General features: G+C 40.6%; 2 protein-coding genes and 1 long non-coding RNA gene across 3 annotated transcripts; 2 read left to right on the top strand and 1 right to left on the bottom strand.

Annotated features, from left to right (window-relative positions):
* Positions 1–66: 66 nt before the first annotated feature.
* Positions 67–2,206, top strand: LOC122969359. The gene is made up of 2 exons (XR_006399001.1): positions 67–312; positions 632–2,206. It is a non-coding gene; the product is annotated as an uncharacterized LOC122969359 (long non-coding RNA).
* On the bottom strand, positions 1,640–4,274 carry snapin (SNAP associated protein). Its single transcript, XM_044334962.1, has 4 exons — positions 4,159–4,274; positions 3,745–3,791; positions 3,070–3,188; positions 1,640–2,462 (listed from the first exon to the last, which is right to left on the bottom strand). The coding sequence occupies exons 1-4, from the start codon at positions 4,272–4,274 to the stop codon at positions 2,355–2,357; spliced, it is 390 nt and encodes a 129-aa protein (XP_044190897.1). The 3' UTR covers positions 1,640–2,354.
* A 98-nt stretch (positions 4,275–4,372) lies between these two features.
* Positions 4,373–12,573, top strand: chtopa (chromatin target of PRMT1a). The gene is made up of 6 exons (XM_044334961.1): positions 4,373–4,621; positions 6,504–6,593; positions 7,696–7,846; positions 10,869–11,043; positions 11,242–11,388; positions 11,533–12,573. Exons 2-6 carry the CDS (start codon positions 6,529–6,531, stop codon positions 11,733–11,735), a joined length of 741 nt encoding a protein of 246 aa, XP_044190896.1. The 5' UTR covers positions 4,373–4,621; positions 6,504–6,528; the 3' UTR covers positions 11,736–12,573.
* Positions 12,574–13,289: the final 716 nt, after the last annotated feature.

Here is a 13,289-nt window from a genome sequence, read left to right as displayed (position 1 = left end):
AGACTGTTTTTTTAAGGTGGCGCCGCTGAGATTAGTCCCCCCCGCCCCCCCTCTCTACGCACACACACACACACTCACATACACAAACGCGCGCACACACTCACACACACACACACACACACACACACACACACACACACACACGAACTGCAACTGTTATTTGAGCAACACTCCACTCTTTTATGAGCAGAGTTAACACGTTGAAAAAAACTATAACTGATTCAATGTTTTACCCACAACTACACAGTTTCTCAATCTTTTCTTGGCTGCCACCCTATTTTTACACCCTAACATCCTCATGACCCCTGCAATGTAAGTGTTAGTCGAATTAATTTATTAGTTCAGTCATATTTACAAATCTGTGAAAAACGGGCTCAGTAATTGAATCTATGATGCACGTGTGATTTCTTTTATATTTCAAGAGTATGAAGGGAGTTCCACATTATGTGAAAATTCATCAGTATTTGAAAAACATTTAGTTTTGCTACTTTGGAATCAAAAATCAATCAATGCATTTTAAAAATCTTACAGGACTGCATCTACTTGTCAGTGTTGAGCCCCTCAACTCTTTGTTTCGTAGCAGGACAACAGCAGACTGTAAAAATATAGTATGAATGTTTATTGTCCCCAGAGGATGACTCCTCCTGGATTTGCTGACCCCCTTCCTCTAGTGCAACAATCAGGTAAATATTTCACCCGATCAACACTTTGGTGGTCAATGGTTGACTTGAAATGTTCATGTTCCCCAGTGAATAGATTTTGGTCAAAACTTTGCAGACACAGTATATCTCATTATATTATGGCCAGATGATAACTTCTTATTTTACATGTTGATCATTAAGCTGTTAATGACTTTCTAATAATTCCTTCAAAGCGTCCTGTAAAGAACTATGTAATTTACTTATTATAGATAAAACAGAGACTGTTTTAAATTGCTACACTTCTAATTAACTGCTAAAGTGGAATGACCTAAAGTTTTTTAGTCAGCTCACAGAAGGTCAGCTGAACATACAAAATGCAATTTGTGTACAGGCACACATACAACTCAACAGGTACATAGAAGAATTTAGTTTCCAATAATAAATGAATAAGGAAACATTTGCTAGGGTTTAAATGAAGCCGTACATGCTCCCATTGTGATCACTTTTTATTTTAGTAATGCTATGTCCTTTCCTGTAGTGCCACCTTCAGGAAAAAATAACATTTTTAGCCCATATTGCTTGCAAGGTGCTAAAAATAGGTAAATTATCAGTATGTTTTACATTCTGAGCAACATCTTCATCTGTGGGGTGCAATAACAGCCTTTGCCTTGATTTCATGGGCATGTTGACAAATTAGTAATTTAAGAAAACAGTTTATGCACAAGCTTAAAGAGATAAGAACACAATGTTAATGTATACTTTACAAAACATTCACAAAGAAGCCATGAATATCTTAACAAAAAATGGAAATGAGAAGCATTATGTAGGCATTATGTTGCATAATCATAGACACAACATTCTCCACTTGGCTAATTTTCATCATCTAATATTCAACCAATCAATATGCTCTGTGTTGGTTTGCTACAGCACATTTATGTCAGCAGAGCTTTCCAGAGAATACAGGGGCATCCATAAACAAATCTTGGGAAACAAAGGAGTGGAACATGTCTGTACTTTTTAATTTAAGGGAAAACAACGGTCAGCTAAACTCTTTCACTTTCTCAAGTTGTTTCCTGGCCAAAACCAGAGAGCAGAAGAAGACATGGAGACTGATACTTTAAAGACAGTGCATTAGGACGATGCTTCCAGCAGTGAAACAAGGATCTGTTATTTTGGTCCACAAGATCACTCCGGCCAAGTGTTGTCATCTATCCTGCATACTCAGTAACATTACAGTTGCAGTCTTTTACAACATTTTGTTCACGTGTAAAATAATTTAAATTATCTGTCCTTGACTGTAGAATCAATGTAAATTAATGTCCCTCAGAGTGCAGGAACGAGTCATTGACATGATGAGAAGAAAAACTACAAATAAATGTATATGGTCATTACCTTTTAGTGGCTACTTATGTGTAGCCATTTGTGTAGATTTACTATGATCAGGTGATACTGTAAAGCTGATTCTCTGTTTTGTCAGAGGATTAAGACAATAACTTATTTGCGGCTGCCTAACACTAAGCAGGTGGCAGCCTGACTTTTTATTATGACAACATCAGACAAAGCAGTGCGGAACATGAGCATGCCATTAGACAAACAGCTAGCTAAAGGTCAAAGGAAGACTTGTCTTCCTCATGTTACAGTTTCCTGTATTGATGTGTCCCTCCTGGTCAGGACAGTCCAGAGTATTTGCTGTGCAGAGCAGGAGGTGGAGGCTCAGGGTTTACTGGGGGAGCGGGAGGTGAACACTCCTGACGCCTCCAGCATGGTCTTTCGTCGTGCTGTCTCCTTGGCTACGTTGTGGTTGAGTCGCCTCAGACGTTCCTGGGGACAGAATATTGAGGTTCATTTGTGGATTGTATATTACTTTACTGTTTGTTGCCATTTTTTTCTGTTTTTAAACCAGTTCAGCACCCGATGAGCTCTAGGAGCAACAGTAATAGTGATGGTGATAATAGTAATTGTAGCAGTATAGTGGTATTAGGGGTGGTAGTGGTAGTAATGGTAGCAGTAGTGGCAGCTGTATTGGCAGTAGCACTTGCTACACTGCTTTGGTCTCCACCAACTCCTGATAAATATCTGTCTCTTTAGCCATGTTCACCAGCTGGTCTCTAACTGTGTGCTGAGCAGGTAGTGTACAGTTGTTTATCAGAGATTTTTCTCGGAAAACAGCTGCCTACTGCTGTTGGAAACCAGGTTGATGAAAGAAGAATTAGCAGACCAGAAAACCACAATAAGCTGACCACAAACAACAAGCTGAAGTTGCTAAAAAGCTCAGTAGAGCTGATGGAAACTGCAGAGCTGTGATAATTCTCTGTAAGCAACACCTTTAACATTACACATAGTCATTGTTGTTGATATAAAAAACATTGACTTGTTCAGCTATTGAGTAACCTGAACAGGAGTCCCACACCAAAGGCTGGCCACTGACCTGAGCATTCTGCAGTATGTTGTTTACCAGCACTACTCTACGTCTTGCATTCAGCAGCTTCTTTACATAGGGGTCCAGGTCTAAAGCCACCTTCTGATGTTCATTTATCCTGCATAACTCTGCAAAGAATGTACATTACAAGAAACACAAGACCAAACCACTTGTTAGCAAGCACATTTGTTATTTAAGGTACTTAATAAATGTATTAAAATGTTCATGTATCCACATAATTACATATATTCAATTCAATTTTTGAAGCCTGTGCTAAAACTATATCAACATGCCCACATGTTCATTGACAGGTTTTTGTTGTAATTGTTCTGTCTGTGCATGGTGTGAAGAAAATTCCTTCTTAAAGTGATTTTAATGTAAGTGATGGGGGAAAAAAATCACAGTCCAGTTGTGTGTAAAAATGCAGTTTATGGTTCAGCTGGGTCTAAGTTAATGAGCATCATAATAGCTTCAGCTGAATCTTGAAAGGCCTTTCACACAGAAAGAGGGTGGATAATTCATCCCCCTAAAATAGGGATTTCTTTGTGGCCGGTATGGAGAGAAGGATTACTTACAGTGACCAAAAACGATTTCAATGTACATATGGGCGCATACCATTTGTATTAAGATAGGCTTTAAAATTGTGAACTTATCCTTTAACATACACATTATCAAGTTATTTACCTGTGGCAAGATTGTCTATATGTTCTCTTAATTCCACCTGGCTCTCTCTGCAAAGATAAAAAAAAAATCATCACAATAATAATAAAGTGGAAAGTGACGAGATGAAGAATGCAGCACATTCTTTAGTGTAAATGCAATGGAGTTATGCAAATCCTGTTTATATTCATTATTGAAATACGCAGTTTCACTGAAATCATTCTAAACAAACATTTACAAAGAAAATACACAGCAAACAAGTATTCAGGTGAAATCTCACATACACAGCAGGAAATGTTAAATATAAAAAGCTGATAAACACCACCGAGTAGACATATACACAAGTCACGAGATACGAGATTCTGACAGGCAGCAGCGGCGTGTGATGCAGATGAATAAACATCGTCAATTAAAGATTCAATAACGAACCCATTTTACCTGACTGAGTGCACATGCAAGTCGAGTTGCTGAATAGCTGGTTTCAGTAGGTCGAGCAGCCCTTCGGCAATAACATCTTTACCTGAAGAAGTCTCTACTAGAGCTACCGCAGCCATTTTACTAAATCATCAACACAGCCGGACAGGAAGCTACGTCGTCGTGACGTTGAAGTCTTAAAATCCTCTCCATTTTCTTCCCGAGGAGAGTCAGTCAGCCAGCACCATTTTAGGAAGACACATCGTTAGGTCTTGTCTTTAGCATTCTTTAGTTATTCTGAGGAAAAAAAGACCTGAATTCAATTAGAGTTCGGTCGTTTCTTTTAGAGCGCTTAGCTTGGAAGCGAAACATTTTATAGGTTAGCTATACAGGAGAATATAACGGCCATACCGTGCTAGTACTAGCTAGCTACTGAAGCTAACCCGAGCTGGCTCTAAGGCTTCTCTCGACCAACGCAACATTCACTGTAAGTAAAAACTGCTGAAAATTATTAAACATTTGAATTGTACTTGAACTTCTTCAATAATTAAACACAAATAAGTGCAACTACAAAGCGGGCCGAAGATGTAGGTCCTTTTTATATTCTAACTACGTTATTTTTGTTAGCCAAGTTTAGCCAGTTTCTTTGGATCAAGAAGGAGGACATTTGAAAAAGGCTACTCTGTATTCCTGACCCAGAAATGCAGAACTAACACAGTAAGAGGTTACTGGGACAGCTTTATTCCTGACAGATTCAACTATGTGTCTTTGAGCATTGGTAACGTTACTTTCATTCTAGAGCACGTAGATGCTAACAGGTATTTTACTATTTACACTAATACAACTTAATGAAGAGCGGAGTAAGGACAATGCTTAAACCAGCTCATTCTATCCGAATCAAAACCCGCATTGTCATTCCACGGCTAATGAGAAGGGAAGCCCTCCTGTTGTCGATCCTCCAGCGCATATGTTTGTCTACGCGTGACATAAGTTATGGCCTGGCAGCTGAGAAGCAGGAGTGGGTGGTGTTGACCATGTCAGCTTACCTACCCACTGGTTCATAATAATTGTTTGGTAATAGTTTGATGTAGTAGCTGGTTAAAGTTATAAAAAGCTGCACGCAAGGATCTAATAGTAATGTGTCATAGAAAAAGGGGTGAGGGTGTTTTTAAGGATTTTGGAAGCTCTCCTAAACTGAGTAAACCAACCAAAAAGCAACACCCAAACTGTTATTTGGGGGCTGTCACGGATGTATGAAGAGATGCATCCATGGGAGCCGTACACTCACTGAGCACTTGATTAGGAACACCTGTGCAGTCTAATGCAACAATCCAATACAACAGATCTGCTATAAATTCCACTTTTCCAAAGCATTTTCAGTTTTTGGTGATGGTGTCAGAAAGGTGATAATTGTACTTTGTTTATTATTGAGGTCGTAGTAGATGGTGGTGGTGTACTGAAATGCATCATATCAAAGTGTCCCTAATATTTTGCCCCCCTCATGTATGTTCATGGGGTGGATCAAATATTAGCGACACTATTAGCATACACCACCACCCATTACGACCTCAGTAAACATAAAGTATCACCATCCTGTGTGCTTGTTGTAGATTTATCCACACCGCCTGCTACAATGTTTTTTTTTTTTTTGTTTATTTGTTTTTGTTTTGTTTTTTTTAGACAGTTGAGCAAAAATGATAAAAGACCTGCACCATGTTCAAGGCTACCATCATTAAGCATAATATACAGGATATCCCACGCAGCTATTGACTGTCAGTACCAGTTGCTTCAGCTAAGTCAGCACATCATTTTACAAACTGTACAATGTAGAATCTGGAAACTGTTCAGTCGACTCTCGTAACCAGAGATGATACCTCGTCAGCTAACAGAAACTGAGAGCACAGATCGGTGTGCAGAGTCATTGTCAGTCACTTCTTCTCATAGATGTAACCTTTAAATTCACTGTGAGAGACAGCTAGCCACCTGGAGTCACCACAGTCCAGTAAACTGCAGTTACTGCATTACTATTAGAGTAAAAGTAACCTTTCTGTGCATATTGTAATAACTTGATTTTACAATTTAGACATTTTACACACCATGCAAAGACAAAAATTTGAAAATCAAATTGCCCAACCCTTGTCAGATGTGTGTGTGTGTGTGTGTGACAGACGACTGGAAAATGCAGCTCAAGTGCTCTCTGTGTGGACACGGCTTTAGGCTGAGAATAAATATCACAATAAAAATAACTCTGTATCATACACTTCATGTAATTGTGTCAAATGTCCATTCTGCCATATTTTCTTACAGTCTGAATTCATCTTGTGACTACCAGTTGACCTCATTTTATTTTCCGTCCCATTTGTTTTCAGGAGTCTGCAAGCGAAGCCTGTCAAAATGAGCGCTGCCTCCTCCCAAAAAGTTGTCCTGAAAAGCACCACCAAAGTGTCCCTGAATGAGCGGTGAGGCGCCACGCACCCTGTCAGCAGTTAGACACCAGATGCAAGGGCCAGCCTTGGCTTGTGAAGGTTCTAGTGCTCTCTGCGGAAGGCTACTGTCAGGGACCGGACCCGACATGGATGCTATTCTGACTGGCCCCACTGTGTGTACTGCTCACTCAACATCGGCCCTTTCAACATTTGTTGATGTACAGGCGTTAAACGTGATTGTATGGTGGAGCAGAAGGGGCTCGCCCGGGCTAAATGTCTTGTGTGAGCAGTGCACACATGTAGACAAGGGGAGAGGGTAGTGGTCATACTTGGTAAGCCTATGTTGGACCAGACCACTGTCCTGAAAATGCCATGGCACATCTGCTCCCTGTTACTTACACATCACAGTATACATAAAGTATACGCTTTCAAAGGGAGAGGAAAACTTAAACTAAACCAGGGAGATGACATCTCTTGATCTCTCAAACCTTTCTCTCTCTCAAACCAGTGGACGTGAAGCACATGCTCCTTTTATCCTCCTGATCTGTCACTGTCTCTCTCTCCTCTCTGCTCCGAGCCTATAAAAGACCAGGTACCCAGCCCTAGCTTGGACGTGACTCCAAGAGCTCCCCTTCCCCCTCCCATCTCGCCTTCCCTGCTCAGTCACTCAGTGGGTTACCCACTCGTCACGGTCCATGCTGTAAGTGGCTGGGTTGCCAAGCACTCCTCATGTCCAGGGCCTCTGCTGCTGCAGCATGATGACACCCCAGCCAGTCAGCTGGAGGCCTGTAAGTGGCAAATTGTGCTGCTCTTCTGGCACCTACTCTGCTTCTGTCCTTCAGTCTGTTTTTACTTTGAGTTTTTTTTTTTTTCATCAATTTGCCTTTCTTCTTGTGCTTGGTTTGAAAACACAATGCGAAATTAATGTATAAATAATTCTGGAATGTCATATGATTGAGAGAGAAAATGAGTGCCGACAAGTCTTAAATGACAAAAAGAGCCACCACAGTCTCTGTGGCCACAACCATAACATGAGAAATGACTTGATGTGGAACCCTGCTTCCTCCTCCTCTTCTGTATATCCCCTGTCCCCTTCTTTTACTTCCTCCCTCTTTTTTCCCTCCCACCTCTAAAGCTTCACTAACATGCTGAAGAACAAGCAGCCCACTGCAGTTAGCATTCGAGCCACCATGCAACAGCAGCATTTGGCCAGTGCCCGCAATCGCCGGCTGGCCCAGCAGATGGAGAACCGGCCCTCAGTGCAAGCTGCTCTGAATCACAAACAGGTGAGGAGAAAGTTCACACAGGCTGTGTGTCGGTGGACCTTTTTTACCACACAGAGCCATGTTGTAAAAATACTGTAACAGTGCAGACTAGTAATGGCAGAGGGGTGTTTATGGCTTCAGTTCTCTTCTTGTTTTTCCTAAACAAGATTTGTCCACAATGCTAAAATGGGGGTTGGGAATTGGTTTGATCATCAAATACATGAATAGTAGCTTTTCTTTTTTTAAAAAGTGCAAGAAAGACCAAGATGATAACTAAAAACTCTCCGAATTGTCTTGTATGAAAATATTTGATGAACCTGGATCTAGTGAGAAGCACACGGCAGGAAATATGTGATGTCTTCTTAAGACTATCATATTGATTCATACGGCCTACTACAACCTGCATGAATCAGTGTTTTTGATATTGACAATGAAATGACACAATGTAATGTGAAAGGGATCTATCATGGTGTCAATAATATAGCTTTTAGCTCATAAGACCTCACATATTCCTACACATAATGGCTCTCATCAGTCCTCTGTTTCCAGCTTTTATAAACCCAGCAGCAGAAGTCGGTGAACATACTGCAGCGTAGCTTCTAGCTAACGCCTCACAACTAAAAGGAGAATTATGAGTACTTGACTGATTTAGTTTTGCACTTCCAAAAACGTGTGGAAACATGTGTGAGACAGATCTGATCAGGGCCTGAGATTCCATTTTTTAATCCCCCACTCCCTCTGCTCCACAAACACATAATGCAGCTCGACGGCGTCTCTGTCTATACAAGTGTTTTCACAGGTCGAGTAGTGCTAAACACGACTAGTAAAATGAGTGAAGTGGTCATTTTAATTTGGCACTGAAGGTTTCTTTATGTTTATATTGTTACTCATCAAAACACGTTGGGCCTCATGCAAGAACGTTTTCATATTCTTATCCTAAAACTGACTTTCCTCTGTGAGGTTCGCTTGTACGAGTGTTCAAGTCAGACTCAACAAACTCTTATTAACAGGCCAAACTTGTTGTAAGTCGCTCATTTCAGCCTGATGAATGTCACCTGTTCATAAGGAGGTGTGTGTTTTGTGAGATCTGCTTATTAGCATAATCAAGGCCTCTAAAATCGCAAAATAAAAGGCAACCTGTTCTGCTCCATTTTTGGGTGAGTTTCATTCACCAAACTGTTACTAAAGAGTAAAAACAATTTCACACTGCAGAGCCTTACGCTGCGTTTAGTAGTAGGGGACACACAACAATTAGAAAATATTAATACAGTGTAGAGGGAAAACTTTGGCGTGAAAATAGATGCTAAAATCATCTTTCTAAAGCAAAGCACTCCATGACTAATAGGAGAGGCAGTCAGGGGATGTGACAGTCCCAGAGATATCAGAGCAGAGAATATTTCAGTCTACAGTAGGTGATGTCCACTGCAACACAACATGATACTAGACAGAGAGACACAGAGGCAGCTGTCAGAAAGAGAGAAGTTTCCTAGATACTACTGAAATGTAGTATCTAGGAAACTTAATAAAACAAAATAAAAACCCTTTCTGTAAATTGGCAGCCATGATGATAATATGGTGAACAGAATTTTGCATTCATTTTGTTTATGTATTTTTTATTTAACTTTGGTATCATTTAAACTCCAGTGTCATTCAGATGAAATCATTACTATTGTAAGTTAAACAAGTGTTTTCTCCTCGTGAAGAGGCAGAGACTGTCTAGTCAGAAAATTCTAAGCATGAAAAAAATGACGAATGCCACAAATTTCCTTAAAAGGAAACGTAGGTATTTTTGAGCCTGTATCTTGGTGACTATGTGGGACAACATTTTTTTGAAACTGGTCCAGTATTGAGTGAGAACACTTCAGCCAGCAGCCACAGAACAGGCTGCAACGTAATCCTTCAGGTCAATAGCACCTCGTCAATGTACGTCCATTAAAAGTGCTTGTTTTTGTCACCAACAGGCTCAGATTATTATAAGTGTCTGACTACATTATGGTAAGGACCGTACAGAGAAATAAACCGTTTACCTTTCCAAGTCTCCCTTAAAGAGACGTCTTGTTCTGAAATGCAGCAAGAGTTGAGTTGTTGAAATCAGCTAAATATTCATCCATGACTTTGAAAATCTTTTTAGATAAGACTTAAGCTATTTTCTGTACTCCAACACAACAAACTCCTCCTGGTACTCCTCTCTCCAGCTCTTTTTAGTGCAATTATCCCAAAGGATTACATTGCAGCCTGTTTCACGGCTGCTGACTGAAGTGTTCTGGCTCAATACTGGATTAATTTCAGAATTCGTTGTCCCCGTTAGTCACTTAGACATAAAAAGATGGGAAAATAAGGTCCAGGTTGGAAAATACCAAAGTTTCCTTTAAATCACTCTCGTGCCTCTTGAGAAGGAATCTGTTTGTACAAGTGGTTCTTGCATGAGGCCCGTTCTGTGTATCTTGGAGATTTAACAAATGTGTTGAGTGCGTTTCCTTCCTCATAAAACATTTGCAAAGCCATTTTTTAAGTATTTTGAATCTTGCATTATTTACATCCATGGTTAGCTTGCAGTCTTCTTTCCCTCCTTTTATTCAGACTCTTTAGATGAAAGCATAAATAATCATTTTGAGGCTTTTATACTTTTGTTTACTTATGTGTAGTTATATAATTCTGTAACTTTTTGTTTCTGAAACTTTCTCAATACATTTTTGCTAAGTATATTTTTAGTAACATTATATTTTTAGTAGTTTTTGTTTAAAACGTTTATTCTGCAAATGCACTGTTTTTGGTCTTGGAGAAATGGAATATCATTTGAGTGTATGTAAGTACAGAGAAATAACCATAAAGAAATCTTGACTTTTGAAATGAATTGTCATTAAATTGACTTAATAGTTTGACAGTATGGTTTAAAGAAGCCTGCCCTGATAGGTGTTAAACACAAACTGCAGCAGTGTGGAGAGTGGATAAAGTGGCTGACTCATCAACTAGTTGAGCCGTCACTGAGTGCCTATCACCATTTCATATTGTCATTATTGTATCTGTGAATAACTCGTGTCAGAGCCTGAAGCAGCGCCTGGGGAAGAGCAACATCCAGGCCAGGCTGGGCCGGCCCGTCGGGGCTCTAATGCGCGGAGGAGCTGCTGGAGGCAGAGGAGGAATGCGAGGGATGACCAGGGGAGGCCTGCGAGGACGAGGCAGAGGAGGACTGATGAGGGGCGCTCTGTCCCTGAGAGGTGCCTGTCTACAGCCTTGAACTCTGTTACCTACAAAATACATTTACTACAGTTCTCATTTCACATTTCTAGCAACTTTCAAGAAAAACATATGATAGACAGGGAAATTGATGCTCATGGTTATAAATGTTAAACCAGGTTCAGTGTGTGTGTATCCTGTGTTTTCAGTGAGTGATGATATCACTTTGTGTTGCACAGGGAAGCGAGTGTCTACAGGTGGGCCCATGCGAGGCCGTGGCTCTGCTGGCCGTCTGGCGATGCGTAGAGGAGGGCGTCACCGTGGAGGAGCCCCTGGCCGTGGTGGAGCTCTATCCAGAGGAGCAGCACGAGGAGGAATAGCCAGAGGTGAGGACTGACCTGTTTGATTTTCTCTATTATTCATGCATTTAAAAAAATGAACTTTCAGTTATCATGAATTGCCACAGTGCTAACCCAATACAACTGTTGATCTGCTCTGTGTGTGTGTGTGTGTGTGTGTGTTGGTGACAGGACGCGGCGGGCTGCGTGGGCGTGGCGGGTTCGCCGGCCGAGGCGGTCGTGGCCGTGGGCGGGGCCGAGGTGTCGGCCGGCCCACTGTGACCCGCGAACAATTGGACAACCAGCTGGACGCTTATATGTCAAAGACCAAAGGTCACCTGGACGCTGAGCTGGACGCCTACATGGCACAGGCAGATCCAGACAGTATGGAGTGACCCTGAAGGACTCTGAAGGATAAGCACATGTAGACTTACTGCAGAACTGTACAGCTGAACTCACACATACAGTGTAGTGTTGTGCACCAGATTGTTGTGCGGAGAAATAATTGTTTAATTTAGATGAGAGCGGTGACAGTCCAGGATTCTGAACGTTGGAACAGCAGAGTCACTGAATGTGCTTCGACCACAACGCAATTCTGCATCAACCCTGTTCCTGCAAAACCCTTTTAATTCTAGAATAACTGTGTGAAGGGACCTTTTTAAACATTAACAAACTCTGCTGTCTGTAAACTTTTATGTTTTTTATATATGAAAAACACATGTTTTAAATTTGGGACAGATATAATGGTTTCAACCTGGTCAATTATCCTGTTGTGTTAACCTTCCTTTGTAACCATATTTGCATTACATCTTTTTTTTTTTAACTTGTATTATAAATTTTTTTGGGATTAATTTGTTGTCTTATCTTGAAAACACTTTCAATGCAAAACTTTTCTAAATTATTTGTTAAAAAAGAATGTAAGCAAAGGGTTTCTAAGCCAAGTATCCATATGTCTTTGTTTTGTATTTAAAGGATGTAGTACTTTTGTTCTTCCATTTGTCAGCATTCTTCAGTGGGCTGTTGGCATTATTAAACTGTTTTTGACAGCATTTGTGTAACACTACACAAAGCAAGTAAGATGGGTTTTAATGAAAACTGAAATGGTGATTTTCCCAAATGTATACATTTTAATGCCCTTGTGTAAAAGGTTGACCACAAATCAAATTGAGTTTCAATGTGATGTTTATCTCAACATGAATAATTAAATTAGCCAGTGATGGCAAATTCCCAAAACATGAGCTCAAATTTGATCCTTCTCTAGTGGACATGGATAGACGAGGTCCTCACTTTATGGAGTAAATGATAGCAAGAGTAACTTTCTCTCCTGCTCTGATCCAAGTCAACAAATCACAGCTTCAAAGATGAAGATAAGGATGTTCTCTGACACCCAGGCTGATCTGTTTGTCTGCACACACTCGGCTTGCTTTGTGTTTAATAGGAGGCAGATTTGAGAGTCTGGGGCCTTTGCATTGAGGCTTACCCAACGCTGTTTTAAACAAGCATTCAGTGTGTGGATCAACCCCATCGATATTGCACATTGTCAGTAGACAGAATGTGTTGGTGCCTCACCAGGCACGATTTTACAGATACTCTCTGAATGATCTGGTGAATGAAAATCTGTCTACCCACAACTCTCAGAAGAGTCTAGTGTAGACATTGAGTGGTAATACATGGGAGTACACTACACAAACTACAATAATCCAGTGATCAGTTTTAGCACGCGTCAATTTGTCGTAGTTAATGTAAAATACACTGGACAAAAGCTAGGCTAGTGATGGCTAATAATGTAATTTTACTTTAACAACTATATCACTTATTAGGAATATGTTAACCCAAGCTGCAGGTGTAAATATAAAAGCACTCAGAGCTGCGTCTTTTGCTTCGGGGTCATCTTCATCATGGTCTGGGTGCATGTCCGGGGCTTCATCTGTTTTGAGACAACAGCCCAG

The sequence above is a fragment of the Thunnus albacares genome, chromosome 19 (genome assembly GCF_914725855.1).
Source record: "Thunnus albacares chromosome 19, fThuAlb1.1, whole genome shotgun sequence".
In the NCBI taxonomy this organism is placed as follows: domain Eukaryota; kingdom Metazoa; phylum Chordata; class Actinopteri; order Scombriformes; family Scombridae; genus Thunnus; species Thunnus albacares.
The sequence above is the reverse complement of the archived record's forward strand: the minus strand, read 5'-3'. Positions and strand labels throughout refer to the sequence as shown.